Raw genomic sequence first — 19,481 nt, 5'->3', positions numbered from 1 at the left:
ATCCCACAATGAATCCCATTCTATCCAAGGAGTGCAGGCAATTTTGTCTGATGCATAAAATGTTACTAAGAATTATATAATCACGTTATGCAAGCATAATCCATATTCCAGATTTGGGAGGTGATTTGTGGTAACGAGGAAGTGCTGGCTTCAGGTATTAGTCGAAACATAGTGTGATGTTCCCAAACAGTGTTGCATAACATTTAAATTCAGCCCTGTGCCATAGCAATGTTACCCTTATGCCACCTTGAGAGTGGCTTAAGTCAACAATCACACACAGGTAATAGCCTTATAGGAGTTAAAGGATGAAACACACTTTATGCTTGATGTTTACTAATGATGGCATCAGAGTTCTGCATGTCTTTGACGTAGGTCACCGTGTCTGCTGTCAGTCTGGGGATGTCCCTCCTAGATTCAGTAACATCTGGCTGGAGTGTCACATTGACAGCTGTGTCTCGGTGCCAAGCTGAGCGGCTAGTGGCAGGTGTGTCCTGCCAAAAGGGACTTCCAAACAGTCTCTGGACTATACTGCGAGCCGGGGAACGCTAAGGTCACTTCTCTCTGTCTCCTTCTCCGTCGGCCACCGGCACAATGCAGGGCTCTTTTCTCCAGGCCCGCTGCGAAGACCCAGTCATGACCACAGACTGGGGTCTTCCTTTGATCATCGCTCTTCTGCTGCTGGGGCTCCTCTACGTGTTCCTCTACCTGCCTGCTATCACGCAAAGAGCCCTGCTGGAACAGGCCCTCACTAACCAGAGCGCCGACTTGGACTTCCTTCCTAAAGAGGACTGAGCAGAAGTTCGTCCATTTAGGATTGGCACAGCTGTTTATCATGTCCTTTTATGCAAGTAACCTGAACCTTGAAACCTGTGAAGCAGCATTTCCTTATCAGATGACGATAATGATGACGAGACACGGCGTTTCTTTTGAGTTTTTGTTTTGTGCACAAGATTAAGACACCAAGAATAGCTGCTTCTCTAGAGATGTGAATGGTGAATCATATTTTACCACAGTTGGAAGAAGAGGATTGTGCAGCTCTGAGATTTCTCACCACATAGGACAGCCTTGTGTTTCCAGTCCAGCCTGAGGGAGAGGAATTAGTCATACAGAAGTCATCATCGCAGCTTATCGTGTCAGCCAGGAAGAATCACTATGATATTAGAGCTTGTAAATATTCTGTTTAAAATCCCAGCAATCAAACCTGCACGAAACTAATCTATTCAGCTCGAGGAAGGTGGGTGCCTTTGGATTTAAACCAGTAAAAAGAGAAAAGAAATTGTAATTGTTGTAAATATATTATTAGGCCTAATGATTATGATTGGTTGATAATCTGTATTTTTTTTGTGAAAATATTCAGTCTTTGTGGAGACTTTTCAGATTGTAACAATGAATGCATAATGTGATTTATGTGCCCTTTTAACCACCAGATGTAGATGAATTTCATACATAATATTCAACAAATTGCATGTAATGTATTTGAACCCAATGGACTTTGTGAATGCTTCACATTTATATCAAGATCTTATTAATACAATTTTAAAAGTAATACAGTTTTAATTGTATTGTATTATGTAATCTAATGATGTGTCTTGATAGAATGAGTTGGTTCTTCTTTCATCTTTAAACTGAAAGTGTAGATATATTCAGGGAACCGGACGATGGAGGGCAGACTTCTGCTTTGTTGAATCCTGCAACCTTCACTGTGATGTCAGCATGCATGTGATGTGTGTGCAAGTGTAAGTGTGTGTGACAGAGACAGAGAACACCACACGTCAAACAGTGCACATTTACGTGGAACAGCCTTGCTTAAAAAAAGATATTAATGATTTTGAGAACCATGTTGGTTTTAGTTAGCCTATGTGCAATTAAAAGGATAAAAATGAGAATGCTTAGACAAATCTACATTTTATTATTTCATGTAGGCTACTTTGTTTTATTTCATAAAAACCTAATTACAAAAAACATCCCCCAAAATTGGCATTTAATATAGGCCTATATCTACAAATTATTTTAAAAATAAATATTTTAAATAGTTAATTATTTAAACTATAGCACACAATCAGTTTAATTAATGGATTTGAATACTTATTTGAATACTTAAGTATTATATACTTATTCTTGGCCTCCAGTAATAATTGCTTATCTTCTAAAGTGCTCAAGACATTATAGGAGCAAGGCTTTAGTGGATTTGTGGGATCATGGTGCTTTTGTATAGCGAGGGAAGCTGATTTAATCAACAGCCTCCAATGAAAAAGGAGATCTATTTTGTTTTATTGTATTTTACGGGAGTGCCCCATCATCAGATTAGCGCTTAATCTCTTACTGTCTTTGACTCTGGCAGTGGATGTGGGGTGTCACATAGAATATCACTTGTTTTTGTAAATATAGGCTACATGTTCAGTATGCATAATCTTTACATGTGAGTGTGACCATAGTGTCGAGCTCGAAGTCAAATGAACTTTTTTTTATCTGATAAGTGCTTAAATGCAATAAATAAATAAATAAATATTTAATTGTTTAATTGATTATTTGTCGAAGCTCTTAAATGAACTACAAAAAGCCATAAGACTACAAAAAATGGCGCCTTTTACCAATAACGCCACATCCGATTGGTTGTTGTGTTTCTCGTGGCCAAACGTCTTTGACGTCAACAGCTCCATTTGATGATTTGGGAGCTGCAGAACAGTGGAAGATTGCCATAAAGTAACGATTTAAAATAAATAATGGTGTTTTTTACGAAACAAAAAAGTGGCCAAAATCTGCTTAAAAAATTCACCTTTTGTTTGTGTTGCACAGAAGTAAGAAAATCTGGATTTTGAATGTCACGACGAGGGTGAGTATCTTAAATGATAACTATCCATTTTTTAACACAAAACTCTCACACATTTCAAATGAATACACACGACCGTTGTCTGTGTGTACTGTGGCAGCAACCGACACTGCATCCACCTGTCATGGAAAAAGGGTTAATACACAGTCATCCATGATACCATTTGAACAGATATAATGCTTTTTGATCTGGGCTGGGGAGCTTGATTTGCTAAATGACTGTTAAATCTTCTCTGGTGATTTTAGGAGTGGGGAGGTGGGGTGGCGGGTGGGCTCAACTAGGGCTTATGCAGAAAAGATGCCCTAAATGTGTGTTCATGTGGGTTAATGCTTGAAGACAGAGCCATTAAAGTTTTACCATGACAGCAATGTTTTATTGAGCAGCTTTCTCTGGACTGGGATTTGCCAAAATTCGAGGCATAGGCCTAAAACTCAGTGTGTTTACAGTATTACAGCTCATGTTATAAATGATTGGGTTCTTTTATTGTCAATTCATTTATATATTATATCATATTATACTGAATTGGTTTGGGTTTGTGTTTTTACAATTAACTAAAAGCAAATTTATATATTATTACATTATATTAGGTTTGTGTTTTTACAATTAACTAAAAGCCCATTAAAAAAGTAGTCAACCAAAAATGAATAATCATTTATGTCATCATCAATGTTGTTCCAAGCATGTATGACTTTCTTTAATGAAAGTAAGTCCTGTTCACCATTCACTTTGACATTGGACATTCTGCTAAACATCTTTTGTTGTTCTCTACAGAATAAAGAAATTTGTATGGGTTTGGAGCGACATGAGGGTTATTAAATGATGACAGAATTTTTGTTTTAGGATGAGCTATTGCTTTAAAGTGTTTGCTGCTTTAGCAAAAATAGATATGGTCATGCAGTGTTGATGGTCCTTCTTTGATGGTGCAGAAGGATCTCTCTCACTGCGCATCATTCAATCTCTATGGCAGGGTTCCAGTTTCATAAGAGTGCTCCAGCGTGTGCAACCTCGTGGGATGAAGCTAAAGGATGCTGTACTGGAGGAGAGAGTGAGCCGATTACATGATAGACCTACCCCGCTCTCTAGCAGGGACCTCCCTGACCCACCCTCCCCCTTCCAGAGCCAAATGGAAAGAGAAGGTCTGGTTATTTCTGTGATGTGTGTCCATGAATTGTTAATGTCTTTGAATTGGCTGACTGCGCTTTGCTGAGCCTGAGCTGGTTAATTAGACCTAAGGGACGGAGCAGGAGAGAACAAAACTGACAAGGAAAAGTGGCATCATCTACTCTGAGATTATGCACAGTGGATCTCACCAGGTTGGATGAAGAAAGAAATCTATGTATCTGATGTTATAATTCTCATCCAGTCTCAGATAGTAACTTTTACATTTTACTACGGCATTAAACCCAAACGTTTAAACTGTAGTAGACTGTTTATATACTATTTTAAATACTAATTTTGCTCTACTTAATTATGGGGGCTTTTTTTTTTGCCCAGATCCCCCTTTAAATGTGTGATCCTGCTCCAATCTGATGCTTTGCGTAAATCTGTAAGAAGGATTTTGTAGGTTTTTTCACTGCGGGTGGCATTTTCTAAAGCGTGCATTCAAAAAGTGCCCACTAAATATTTTATTTCAGCTGTGCATTGCTTGAGTCTGCACTGTATGCATGATATTTCCTCTTAGATTTATTAATAATCCATAACCATTTGTATGCTCTACTTCACTGCATTTTAAACCCAACCGCAAGTTAATTTTAAATGTTTTTTTTTTTTTTTTAAGTACCTTGCAAGAGAACGACGTAGAAACAAAGAATGCAACCTCATTATCTCACCATAAACATTGGTACACTGACAAATCTCCAACCGTTGCAAGCACACAGGAGAGCGCTATAAAAGGAAGACTGTGGTCTTAAAGCCTGTGTTTCTTCTTTTGGAATGTTTCTAGAATCTTGTCGTCTCTCGGTCAGCATGTTGCCATGGAATTCCCTGAGTGCCGCTCCCTCTCCTCATGTCACACAGTAACTTAGAGTGAGTCAGTATTTTTCCACAGTGAGACATACAGCATATACAGCTGCCATCAGTCTTAGCAGGCACACAGATGATGTGCACAGTTTGGAATGTCCCGTGGACTGTGCACCATACTCAATATATGCACATATACAAATATCTACTCTAAATTTCAAATATTATTTTTGGGTCACCTCATCGATTAATATTTAGGGTAACGTTTGATGATTTTACCTCTATCTCAGCTGCTGATGATGTGAAATGTTGTGGATGACTTCGTCCCAGACCTATTTCCCAGAAGGCACTGCTGCTTCTACACCACATGTTCTGCTAACAAAGCACCAGAGATTAAAGAGCTGTCAGCTCGGGGCTTTAATCTCCTAAAGAGGGACCGCTGGGGCACGCAGGCACGTCATAGCACATACTTCCTGTCACTGCCTGTTGTCTGAAGGAGGGATGGCAGTGACAGCTTTTATGCACAACTTAGAAGGTGAGGCGAAATGAAGGATAATGCTTTTTGCGAAAGACTCACAATGTACGTGTTTTCTTAGGCAAGATGCGAGTTTGATTGGGTTGCCTGAGAGATAGTGGGAGTGGCCATGTTACACAGAGTAGAATAAGAGGCAGTCAGTCCCTCTTGGGCAGTTCAGCCAGATCGTTGTGCAAACACAGCAGGCCCACTGGGGTTAAATCAGCCATGTAATGACACCACAGTGGAATAATGGGCAGCCGTGCTCCAGTTTGTTTTTGTTTGCCTTGTAAAATGGCTGATTCGGAATTGTGAGGAGTCGGACACGTACCCTGGGAAGGAACCTCTCACTCAGGTTCAGTGTGAATAAGATCAGACCGCCATTCGCAGCATTACAACCATGCATCTTTCTCATTGAGCACATTTGCACATGTACCAAAAGTGGGCCAAAGATCACAATCCCAACACACATTTCCACTCATTCAATTTCCACTCAGCCAGTTCCAATTAGCCCAGGGCGCGGAACAGAAGAGTTTTGAGGGGAGAGGGAAAAAACGGGTGTCTCTAGAATCTTTTGCACTGTCCTCATTTGAGGAAATGAAGCATGACCTCGGCTTGACCCGTCTCCCCTGGGGCTCAGGCTAATGGAGTGAGGCGTGCAGGTGTTCGACAGCGCTAAAGTATATGTGTAGGCTGACATTATAAGAGTGCACTGACAGAACTGGATCAGTTGCCTTTGCCAGGGGACAAGAGCCACGCTGCTGTGACAGAAATGGCTCATAAATGGCCACACACTGCATGCTACTTAACATATACTATATTAAGTCTTCAGGAGCCTACTTGATCATTGCTGCGGTCCAGCTCTCAACCCCGATATCAGAATGAATGATTCAGGCATGCTTATGAGTCTCAAGATGTGTGCCACTCCTTAATGAATTACTCATGGAGCCTAAAGTATAACCCCGAATCCAGAGAAGTTGGAACATTTTGTAAAATGCAATAAAATCTGATTTGTTAATTCTCTTTAACCTTTATTTAACTGACAAAAGCACACAAAAAAGATTTTCAAAGTTTTCACTGATCAACTTAAGTGTGTTTTGAAAATATAAACACCTTTTGATGGCGGCAACACATTCCAAAAAAAGTTGGAACAGAGGCATTTTTACCACTGTGTCACATCTTTTAATTACACTTTTTAATCATTTGGGAATTGAGGAGACTAATTGTTGCAGTTTTGCAAGTGGAGTTTTTGCCCAATCTCACCTGATACAAGACAGCTGCTCAACAGTCTGTGGTCATCGTTGCCTGATTCTCCTTATCATGATGGGTCATACATTTTCAATAAGAGACAGATCTGGACTGCAGGCAGGCAGTCAAGCACATCCACTCTACGGTGTAAAGTGTCTAGAAACCACTCTGTTGTATACGTGGAGAATGAGGCCTGAAATTGTCTTGCTTCCCAGGAAAGATGTCATCTTTAATGGCAGTATATGTCTCCGTACAATCCCAATATACACCTCCACATCAATGGTTCTTGCACACACATGCAAGTCATGACATGTTTGCTTTTCCACCTGTTGCTGATGAAATTCTGTTTGGTCTCTTTTGTATTTGGGACTGAGAACTCAAAGTCAGTTTTTCCCAAAAATAAGCTGAAACGTGGATTCATCTGACCTCTGACTTTGTTGCATCTGAGATGATGCATCTCGCACTTTGCAGCAATTCTCTGCATAGAATTGATGTAAAGCTTTCTCCTTGCGGAACAGAGATTCAAGTAGCATTTATTGATGCAGGGGCAGACTGTGTTAAGTGACAATGGTTTTCCAAAGTACTCCCGAGCCCATGGCTATTTTTAACACAGTAGCATGATGGTTTCTCATGCAATGCCGTCTGAAGGGCTCAAAGGTCACGCTCATTCAACAGAGGTTTCCTGACTTTTCATGCATGGAGATTTCTCTGGATTCTCTGAATCCTTTCACAATGTTATGTATGGTAGATGGTGAAAGACCTAAATACTTTGCAATCCTGCATTGGGAAATGTGATTTTTGAAATGTTTGACAATTTTCTCATGAAATTTAGCACAAAGTGGCGAGCCATGACCCATCTTTGCTTGCAAAGGCCGAGCCTTTAGTGGATGCTCCTTTTATACCCGATACCCTCAGTTAGCCTGCTAATTGTGGACTGTTTCAAAACCTGGATATTCTATAGTCCTTTATTTTGCCTCTGTCCCAACTTTTTTGGAGTGTGTTCAGCCATCAAAATTAAAATATTTTTATATTTACTAAATACAATGAATTTGGCCAGTGAAAACATTATCATTTTTTTCTTTGTACTATTAACTATTTTTATGTAACTATTTTTATACACCTATAACAATTTAAATATATATATTTTTTTTTTCACAATATATTTGTACATATACATAAATATATATTTCTTTGAAAACAATGATTAAGATGTAAACCTCTACTATTGACTTAAGAGAAAAGTTGATTTGAGTTGATAATAGACTTTTATTTGCCCAATTTGGTCAAATTCAGTTCATCATGTGCTTAAGACATGGTCATGCATGAGCTAAAAGGTTGGATTAGCCTTGCCTTGTGGTTAAAAATAACATTATTTGATTTAGGTTGACACTGATTATGTTTAAATGACCACAAAAGTGTTAACTTCATCTGAACTGGACCTATGTGATTTTAAAGGGTTTAATACTGCCTGGATCACACTTTTACACGCTTGAGATTTTTCTCTTCACACAACACATATTTTTTAGATCCTCAAAGGAGAACAGCAAGAGTGTTTCGAGCAGCAAGTGGTTTTACAAGTCAGAACCCATCATTTATTCTCTCCTGTTTTATGTCCATTCGCAGTCCATATGCCCTTCTTAGCATAAATCCCCATTTCAGATCCAGATATAGGATGCATTTGCCATATTTAGATTAAAGAGTCATTAAGCTTTGCCATATATGCAGATTTACGGTCATTGTGTCAGACTTCGTCAGAGAAGCACTTTACCCCAGATGTGTACATTAAGCAGACTATTGGTCCATGGGATCCCATATGTATTTAGAAATGGAGATTTGTGATGGGGGCTGAGAGAGTGGATTATTTTGGGCAGATTAGAGTGTCATCTGCTGCGGGTTCAACCGGCGTAGAGAGCAATCATGTGAATGTGTGGCTAGGCAACGGGCATCAGGATTACCAATTCCTAATCTTAGAGAGTGAGCCATTATCCACCGTGTTAGTCTCACGGCCCCCAGAACCACTCATGGCATCTTTGTTTGGTAAACGGGTGACGGCTGTACAGCCCGATACTCGCAGGTCCATTAAGTGCATGAAGATGTATTGACTTTGATTAAAATGCCTGGCAAATTTACACTTGCAATACGCAGATGGGTCTGAACAGAGTGAAGTCTGAGTGTGTGTAAAGTAGAGCTACAATTTTCCCTTAGATGGGAAGAAAATAATCTCATGTGTTCTATTATTTAGCAGAGAATGAGTTTGTAATGCTTTTTTTGCAGTGATTTGGGATAAAAATATGACAGACTGTGCTCATTGTGCTTGCGAAATTCGAAATTGTTCTACCAAATCTGTTTTATGGCTTTACATTTACAAAGGAGGTACCAGATCTGTTAAAGACAGTTTAATGCATTACTGCATGTCAGTTTCAATTAATCTCATCAATATTGTTATGGATGAATCGCTTCTTCATTTGCATTGGATAAAAGCATCTGATAAATCAATGTTAATGTAATTGTTTTTGAGAAAAGCCCCCAAATAAAGATAATTTGAAGAGACTATGTTACATTATTGTGAAGAAAGCACTGAATAAACATAAAAAGTGACTATAAGTCAATAGATAGTTTGTTTTGTTTCAGTATCATAGAACATAAGCCTGTCACCCGCCTTAAGTCCACAGCAATCGAGTTTCAGTCGAGTTTGTTAAACTGTTTATGTCTTGGGGGCGTCCATACAGAATGGATACAGAATCTTGTTTCTTAATTGTTGGTCTATGTATACATATGCAGACATATGTCTCTGGTTGTCACATTCTGCTGTTTTTCAACGTCTCGTGCTTTGAGCGTCGTGTTTGTAAGACATTTTGTCAAGTTAACAGCAGTTCAACTTTAAACTTTGAAACCATTCAGTTGAGTTCCATATGTTCCTCTGCTGTTTTGTTTCTCTTACTGGTATTCTTTGGCTTGCAAAAACATAAAGGTAGTAAATCAAGTTTGAATGGCTCTTATGGTAGGGAAATCTCTTATGACTTGCACAAAATATTGTGGCCACGAGTTAAATCGTGCCCATGTTGTACTAATTTGTTCCCTTGTTTTAATTAGGACATAAATAAGTACAAGGTGGTCCTGATTTAAATAAAACTGGGAGATTAATTAATTAATTAGTGGGAACACACAAATTCTTAATTCATGTCCAACGTTATCATGGTTTTATTTTCCCCACATGTCATGTGCAGGGCTCCATATTGGGGTGAGGGGCCATGATTTAATTAGTTATTTTGTTTTATCACTATTATATTTTTAATTATTTTTTCTATCTATCTATCTATCTATCTATCTATCTATCTATCTATCTATCTATCTATCTATCTATCTATCTATCTATCTATCTATCTATCTATCTATCTATCTATCTATCTATCTATCGTGTTAAATTGACAGCCGTATTTATTACTAATCTCAATATAACTGTTATTGTGTAAACACACAGAAATAAATTGCCCAACCCATGACACACACCCAATTGAAACACACAAATTACATTAAAGCTGTCTAAAAATCCTCTACTTTATTCAATAAGATGTTTTGTAAAACATTCAATAAAAAATGTAATCACTTATTGCTTGTTATTAAACTAGTACTTGATCTTATGCATATTTTCTCAAAGCATTCTCATATGTAACACACATCTAGATAATTAGACAGGTTTCTACTGTTTGAATATATAAAAACATGAACAAACCAAAAGTCATAAATTAACCCCACATCCTTGCCATAAGTGCAGATTAAGCTATTAATCTTAAGAAAAGAAAAGAAAAGAAAAAGCCTTGGCCAGTGCACAACCTCTCTGTTTGCATATCCATTCAATGCTTAAGGGTGCTGATGGTTTACAAGTCCCTCACAACACACATACATTCTTTTTAAGGAAATTGTGTACAAGGCAGTATTCGATGGTGACCTGGCAAGATGCGTTGTTTTTTTGTTTTGTTTTTTAATCCTTTAGCTTTTCAAGGAAGGAAGGGTGCAGTTGAACAACAGCAGGTCCATTGTAGCTTCTAAAGCAGTCGGTGCCGACAGCTTCGGTGGTGAACCAAACCATAAATAAATAAATTAATGATCATAAATAAGTAAATAAATTAAAACGATCTGTACATGTTTAAAAATGGTCTGTGAGTGAGAGTGGTGAGTTGTGGTGTAAATAGTGCACGAGCCTGCAGGAGAAATGAACATGCTGCGTAACAGAGGGAAACTCAAATATTTGCTGCCTTTGCCTTTTTGAGGCATTTCTTCTCACCTCTGTCATGCAGTATGTTGTCTAACAGGCCTTTTCTGGCATTTCCATGTCGACACTACATGCCTGAACTCAAGATCAAGCGCGCAAGCAGCGGCAACAACACTGAAGTCAAAGAGAAATTCCACTAACTGCATATAAAGATATATATATCGATGGTTATAAATATAATAGTAATGCATGTCAAAGTGTCAAATTCTGACTATATAGAGCTAGTGTTCTGTGTATGAGTGTGTGTTTTTTGTGCAGTGGATGCTAAACTGCTGTACATTCATGATGAGGGAATGAAACAGAGAGCAAGCGCCGTGTGATCCTGTCAGGCTTGTGGAGGCTCAGACGGAGGGCTGGGGCGACCGCTGCTGCTGCTGCTGCTACTCTTTTATAGAAGCACACACTTGCCCTTCTCCACCCATGGGTTGTTCTTCATCAGCTCGGGATTCAGGAAAGGGTCCTCGGGCACACACTCCTCGATCCATTTCACCAGGCTAAGGAGAGGAAGGAGAAGGTCCCTCATCATTATGGGACACATTGCAAATTGTGCAACGTATTAGAAGTAACAAACCTCACATTTGATGCAAAAAAAATGGCTATTATTTAGGGGTAAATAGAGCAGAGACTTGTTCTGGATGTCTGTGACTTTGAACACGAATTCTGAGTGATTTATGAAATTAGGGTCATGTAAGACAGCACCCATGTTGAGCAAATGATAAATGAGGGTGATAATCACGTAACTCTTTGCAGAAGCACCATTCATCACAGGCGATTAATAGAAATGATGTGTCCAGGATGAGAGTGATGATCTTAGATTCATCTGAGACTCAAGTAAAAATTTGAAGTCATCATGACCCAACTTTATGATGGATTCGCAATTGCTTGTTCAGCTAAACTGCACAATAACACTGGAGGAACCACTACGCTGGCATAAACTGGGCTGATCATTGCTGGCTGGTAAAATTTAATTTGTAACAGAGAAATTACCATTGTGAATACTTCAGGAAGGGAGCCCTGGGATGCAGGGAAATGAGATGTCACTATAATGTGACAGTGGCGGGTGTGACTAAGAGACCATGCATGCTCTCGAATTGGAGAGTAAAGCACCAGAGATCTGAGAGCATTAGCTTTGTCCTGAACAATCACCAAGAGGACCTGACCTCTGGGCAGCCTAATTAGTGACATGAGGTGAACCTGCAAAATCAGAAATAACTGCAGTTATGAGTTCATGGTGACATTAGGGTCATTCAATCAGGAAACTGTTTAGAGAAAACCAATGACAAAACGGATTATTCTCCACTAAAAAAAGGAACTATGAAGTACGAACTATGTTAAGTGGATAAGTTAGGCAAAAAATACAATATACAATGACTATTTACCAAATAAGTAATAGTTATTTTATTAATATTTTAATTGTTTCTTACTTGTATAAGTTATATTACCTCTAGTAAAAATGAAAAAAATAACAGGACCAACAATGACCATTGCTGAGGTTTTAAGCTCATATATCCACCTATTTTTAACATATAAGCAGGTGGAGTCATTTGTAACTTGAATGTGCTACCAGTGTCACCTGGTTCCATTTGTTTTAGAAATGTTTCTTGAGCAGCAAATTATCATATTAGAATAATTTCTGAAGAATCTGAAATTGCCCCTATTAGCTAATCTAACTTGTATTGTATGCAAAGAGAGAGTGTTATGAGAGACATGAGAGAAGCACTATATTGTCAAACCAACAGTCAAATGTACTGGGCTGCTCAATGCCGCAACTGACCAATGAGAATTAAGTATTTGTATAATAAGCTGACAGAATACATGGATGATGTTCTGATGACTTGCTGTTAGATTTTCTGTGCTTGATTATGTGATGTACAGCACCAAAAATAGAAGGAGGGTAGAACGAGTCATTATCTTTTCTGTTGTGATATGGGGCGACAGCATAAAATATATGGGTTGGAACTTGGAACAGAGACTATCACAGTGTGAAGAACAAAAGAGAGCACACTCACTCGGTCACTGTCTTTGAGGATTTCTCCCTTTTGAAGGCCAGCTGGTACTTGAGGCTTTCTACCTCCTTCTTCATCTGGGGCAAGTCCATCTCATCCATGGCTGCGGCTTGATGTGGAAGTGATCAAACTAAACCTAAACAACAAAATTGAAACAAGAAAGAAGATCGTTTTACAAAACCAATTTTCCTACTGAAACTGCATTGGTGTATCTTTTACATGACTTTCTTTCAACAGCCATTCTAGGGCATTTTTAGACCGGCAAACTGTAAAATAGATGTATGTTGTTGCTGATGTATCTTTAACAGCTGATTTTGCATCAGTCAATGTGGATTGCAATTAAAAATCTTGCCAAACCAGCCCCTCACATAATTTGATGTGTTTGCAACAACTAATGATTTGTGGATGTGATCTGTATGTCCATGCTGAACAGATTGCTTATGTGAAGTGAGTGATATGAAAATAATGTAATGACTACTAACAATGCAAAGCAAATTTTTGTTATGTTTATTAAGTTATTTTTACTACCACAATAATGTGAGCTTTTTCAGCAAATAATGGCATATGTGATATATTTTATTTATTATTATTTGATGAATTAATTTAATTCAAATTTGAATTTGTGCTTTTGTTTTACAATTGAAAAACCAAAAAAAGTGCCGTTGTTATCTTAAGGGACTGTTTCTACCTTATCTGTGTAATCTAATGTTATAATGCTGACTCAGTCAAGCTACATTATATTTCTTTACTTGAATAACAGATATATTCATGGAAAATAGATGTCACCACATGAATCCCATTTTAGATTACCTGACAAAGCATTTCTACATAACCACAAGTATAACCACATATATTCTATTATATTCTTGTTATGGGATGTACTGCATGCATGTGTTTAGCTTTGAGATAAATAAAGAATTGAGCAATGAGATGCTCGTCTAATGCTTGCTCCTCTCTGAGCAGGGGTTGGGGGATCAGACTTGGCGTCTTGGGGGTTTCAGTGTTGAGAGGAGTCCAGCGTTAGGGCATGTGTGAGCCGGAGAGCAGAAACAGTTCAGCATGCAGGTGTTCTGCTGCCTGTATACATGTACATCCGTCGCATAAAGGCTTTTAAGCGCTTCCCATCAACACCAGCCAGACACTGGAGCCTCTCACTCTAAAAGCTCTGATTTCACTATCTGAGACTAAACACACTCAGAGCAGCTGGGAGACTGTGCTGTTCTTCAAATCAAACGTGATGTTCAGAAATGGTTGGGGGACAAAGATGTTTTGCCAACTGTATGATTAACTGTAATGCTCTAAAAATGTCCACTTTTCTCAAACCATCCATAAATACTTAATTCATATGGAGATATTCATGAAATTCATGACATTGTGTCCCAATATAATGGAAGCTGAAATCGGTTGTTTCCAGAAGGTAAATACACTGATTTCAGTGCTTCACTGAGGCCCTAAACAAATATAGAATCAATAGTGTCCCAGAATATACAGCAGTTTGCCCCCCCCCCCATTAGTCATGCACCAAATATTATTGATAAACGCAGGGCTTGACATGAACTTTTTGTTAATAACCAAAGTTATAAGCCACTCAGCATTTTCACTGGCCACAATTTTGACATTGAAGGGGAAAAAACTGCCATATATTTTTAATATTATCATCTTATGGCAGCCGGTATATTAGGCTGATGCCACTTTAAAACCTGATGCACGGATCCATTATACTGTTACACATGCATTTTCTTTACTTTCACTTAAAACATAACTGTGTTTATGTGAATACTCATCAAGATCAGCATTTGACATTATTTTGTGTGTATTTGACTTAGGAGCGGGCTGGGCGATAAAACGGCATCGGTATTTATCGACGGTACACCATTGTCACGATATAAAAAATGTTCGATATAGCGTTTGATATTTTCATTAAAATGCATGCCCGTATTAAATTAAATTAAAAAGAATTAAAAAGCCCGTAGATCTTAGTTCACATAATTTATCGCGTCTACTTCTTTCCAAAGCGCTTGCGTTTGTCGTTGCTATGCAACCATGAACTGCGCTCTACACATCATGTTGACTGAAGGTGCGTTCATTCGACCGTGATTCGTAAGTGGACTGCGAAGTTAAATATGGCGCGACCACCACAACGTTGCCCAACATCAAATGGCAAACATAATGAAAGCGGAACGAAAACTGCAATACTCGTTATTTTTTGTTTCACGCTCAGTTTGGACCAATGTCAGTGCAGCGCGAGCCGATCTTGATCAAGCGACACTGTAACTACACAGCGCTAAGACGTCCAGTAAAGAAAGCATTAGAATTCGCCACAGAAGTAATAACATCACTGCGAGATTTAGTGAGAAGCATTCAGATTTCTCCGTTGTTAACCGTAGATCTCTATTAGATCAAACAGCGCTGGCGTGGAAACCAGGAGAAACATTGTGTCATGAATGAACTAGTTCAGCAACATTCACCATGGATTTAATGTAACACTAACTATAACCATGGAAGTTTGGCAGGAATAGTAAAATGCTTTCAAGTAGCCTACATCACACATCTTTTTCCAGCACTTCAAAACTCAAATATTATATTATTTAAATGTTATTTTTAATGTGATGACCAAAACAGTATTTGTTTATCCTTCAAAGATTATTTATAAATTTAAAAGTTTCAAGATGTAGGAAAACACGCATTTATTTATGAATATTTTTTCTTTTAATATATATATTTTTTTTAATCAAGGAAATTTCTCTGGCATTTCTTTCTTTTTGCCGTATCGAAAACATACACCACTGTGTCCTATCAAACCGAACCGTGAACCATTACACCCCTACTTATTACAGATGTTGATCTACCTCAAAGTTTGCCTTGATTCTTCTACGATTACACTTTTACATTGCACACATTTTGTAACATTTTATTTAAGTTCAAGAGTTTCTTTAACACTTACTTTTTTATATAATATGGGCTAAGACATAAAGAAGATAATTTTGTTTAAATTGTATTTAGTTTTGACTGCTAAAACTAATATAATTTGTTGTTTGCCTTAATTATACATTAAAAAAAACCTCAATTCAAACTTTTCTACTTGTCTGTAAAAAAAAAAAAAAAAAAAAGGTTATAAAAAATGTCAATAATTAGGCTATCGATACCGAACGATATGAAACATTATATCGTGATAAATTGTTTAGCTATATCGCACAGCCCTGACTGTTTCACACCGAAATTCAAGACCTGTAACAGCAACTAGGCTATATTCATCCGGAGCAAATGAAACGAGTGAGTGAGGGGAGGCGGGTTTGTGTGTCAACTTGCTGTCGGGGAGAAGAGAAAGAAAGCTCAGCTGGTATCGTGTAGCCTAGCCTATCTATTCTGCGGGAAATGGGTATTGGAAGCGTTTCAGATAGGCTATTTCAGTATCGGTATCAAAAATCAATATTTCTGACATCACTACATTGCACTTAGTTTTTTTCAGATGCCTTTTTAAAAGACAACAATTGAAAAAAGTATATTTAAAATTCAACCCGCCAAAGTGGCTGAGTGACTGTTACACGTCACTGCTGAAATCCAGCCGCATTTGGCGGCAGGTGTTAATATAAAATGGTAGGCTATATCATTCATTGACAATGTCAATGAATGATATAGCCTACCATTTTATATTTGTTAGTTTGTTTATAATATTATGTGTAGCCTAGGCTACTCATCAGTATTCTACAGTAGCCTATGACAAGTGACATATTAGATGGAGGATGAGGATGAACTTCCCAAGCCAAGTTCTTCATGTAGGTCGTTCAATGATGTAGGTCATCACCATGTATCGCATCCTAATAGGGGGGATTGCATTTTAGTTTGGTTCAAAAAATAAATTTAAAATGTAACAATTACAACAAAGAAGATAGAATTGGTGCGGAAAGAACCAAACAAGATGAATCAAATATATCAATGAATGTGATAGATTAATTTCTGTAGCTATATCATCTGATGAAGACCAGCATGACTTGCTGTATCTCAGTTACCTCCAATGGGTGTATTAAGGTTTCACAGAGCAGATACAACTATTAAGAAGATACTGCAGGCTGAGGCTGAATTGTAGGCTTCTTCCTATCCTTCTTCCTGTAAATATAGGCTACGTTTAAATAACCCAATGATTTTATTAATCAAAAAAGAGGGATGGATGAGGCAAAAGGAGGACGCTGAAAATCGAAGTTTTATATAACACCGGCAAATCGCTGGGAGCCACAGCGGTGATGGTGGGAGGAGAAAAACAATATGGAAAATGCACATACAAAAAAACAATATATGGATGTCCATCGCAAATATTTCACGCCAACATAATAAGTTGTGTCAACTGCCATGAAGAGTCAATCGCGGGAAAAGATTAGATCGATATGAAATCACAATTGTGTCGCTTACCTCGGTGATGTATCTTTGGGTAATACCCGAAGCCCGTCTTTGGCGCAGACTGTTCTTATCTATGGGAAATGTCCTTAGATTGATCAAAAAACACACATACGCCAGTGTCTAATTGGCGAAAACAAGCGATGGACGATTGTGTGTCCGCTGTAGACAGCCAACAGACTGGACAGGGAGACTAAAGATAGGCTGGTGAGCTCCGGCAGCAGCGGCAGAGAGAGAGACAGCTGAAATAAACGATGCTGAAGAAGTTGAGCTGATGGCAGTGGTTACAGCCTAGTAAAGTGCAAGGACGCTGTTCAGTCGCTGCTGCTGCTGGGCCAATGTAGAGGAGGTGCTGGGGCAAATCTGTCTGGGAGGGGGGGATCGGGGGGCGGTTATATGCTGTTGAAGACTAAATGCCTCTTCTAATGTTGGAGACAAAAGGACGCCCGATGTCCCTTGCCTATTCGCTAGAATTGTCAGTGTAAGTGTTTAGATTTTCCTTACGGATTTGCTCCTACTCTTCTGGTTAGCCTACGTTTGATCCAGTATCTATGCCCTAATATGGACAAATTGAGCTTCAACATGTTAGGCTACTTATGCTTCGCGAAGATGAAGCTTTTCTGTCAAAGAAAACATTTAGGCTATATTATTTAGCCGTGCGATTATTTTATATCCTGATGCTATATCCAAGAGTGTTTTTCGGAATACCACGGCTGTCAGCACGAATCTCTTGCTTTAATAAAGAAAAGTCGTTCTTATTTATTTTCTCTCCGCCAACTAAAATAGTTCCAACCAAAACATCAAGCTTTGCGTGTTGCCATGCGACAGACTGAACGCCGGTGTGGAACGGCGTGTGACGGTGAGCCACCGAGCGTTTCCCTTCCTTCCTAACCGTTCCTTACTCAAAGATTTCTTGTAATCCACTCCAGCTCCGCTCCGGGTTCATCTCTAACTCATCGCTCATTAGTGTAAGAAACCGCCCAACACAGCTAAATTGTAATGGAGTAGAATATGTATTTGAAAAAAATTAAAATGTATTTGGCTGCAGGGAAAATACGTGGAGGGATGCAAACAGTGGAATTTTATACTAATTATAAGTGCTTTTGGAATGTCGCTTGTCAATCATATCTAAAGCCATAGACAGTAAAAGAAATGGACACAGCGACCCCATTGGATTCAACGGAGAAAAGTGAACTCAATTAGAAGCTCTCACTTCCTGATGGCTGACCGTACTGCGCAGACTCAAACTGAGCTTGACGACATAGATGTGACGTGAGCAACCTGTCTGTCTTCTAGTAGCTGTGCCAAGAGAAATCTGAATCATTCCCTTCCGAAACGTGTAGAGACGGAGAGCGTGAGTAGGATGTGTCCATGAGCTAGGAGCAGGAGCAACTTTTGCTAAGTATTCTGATTAATTATTTTGTCATTTTGCCAAGAAAAAAAAAGAGCTATCGGACGAATTTCATTCATCATTTGCCCGTGCCATGCATGTCACGTAATATTCGTACACAGCAGGCAAGGCTCCACAAGAGGGCGCCCACCCAATCAGGAGCTTGGCCCACCCTGGCCCCACAGCAAATATCAATCGATTGCAAAATTGGTGCAATGTTTAATTCAGCTCCAGATTTTGAAGGTGATCATGGTTTTCGGCCGGTTGATATACATTTGTTATATGAGAAAGCAGTATTACAACGTGACCGCTGTCTTCATAAACATTCAAGCGATTTTAACTGTTCATGCACAAGAAGATGCGATAGAAACTCAATTCGGTAGGCCTACACACAGCTGTGTTCTCTTTTGTATCTTATCACGCTTAAATGGGAAAATACACACAAAATGACATCAAAATGCCCGTTCTTAACGGAGTTAAAATAAAAAGTCTTAATGAGCGTAAACAGTTCTGAGAATATCTGATGTGTGTCAGGTCCGTGCTTTTGGTCTTAAAGTGACAGTAGCTTAATATACCTGCTGTAGTCTTGTCATTAATTAAAGAACAAGAGCAAAAAAAAAAGAAACTAAAAAAACTTCTCTTGACTGAATAACTTCTTTAGCTTTAATAAGGATTAATACAGGCTACAGTTCATTTATACATTATAGTATTTTGTTCCTGAATACTGTTAGACTTACCTGAAATATGTTTATTTCATTTGTGTCTTTATTCTATTATATTTATTTGTGCTATTGCTTGTAATTTGTTCATAAGTTCTTATTTTATTACTGACTGTTTACTGTCTTTATTTAACATTATTTATTAAAATA

General features: G+C 38.4%; 1 protein-coding gene across 1 annotated transcript; it reads right to left on the bottom strand.

The window, feature by feature from the left end:
* Nucleotides 1–10,087: 10,087 nt before the first annotated feature.
* Nucleotides 10,088–18,199, bottom strand: gng13b (guanine nucleotide binding protein (G protein), gamma 13b). The gene is made up of 3 exons (XM_081378332.1): nt 17,238–18,199; nt 12,834–12,966; nt 10,088–11,318 (listed from the first exon to the last, which is right to left on the bottom strand). The coding sequence occupies exons 2-3, from the start codon at nt 12,929–12,931 to the stop codon at nt 11,213–11,215; spliced, it is 204 nt and encodes a 67-aa protein (XP_081234458.1). The 5' UTR covers nt 12,932–12,966; nt 17,238–18,199; the 3' UTR covers nt 10,088–11,212.
* Between the last annotated feature and the right edge of the window lie 1,282 nt (nt 18,200–19,481).

The sequence above is a fragment of the Scardinius erythrophthalmus genome (assembly GCF_964197995.2).
Source record: "Scardinius erythrophthalmus genome assembly, chromosome: 1".
Taxonomy (NCBI): Eukaryota; Metazoa; Chordata; class Actinopteri; order Cypriniformes; family Leuciscidae; genus Scardinius; species Scardinius erythrophthalmus.
The sequence above is the reverse complement of the archived record's forward strand: the minus strand, read 5'-3'. Positions and strand labels throughout refer to the sequence as shown.

Coding starts and splice junctions, on each gene's coding strand:
- gng13b (XM_081378332.1), bottom strand. CDS start 12,931: ATGGATGAGATGGACTTGCCCCAGATGAAGAAGGAGGTAGAAAGCCTC. Junction 11,319..12,833: donor TCCTCAAAGACAGTGACCGA/GTGAGTGTGCTC, acceptor TCCTCTCCTTAG/CCTGGTGAAATGGATCGAGG.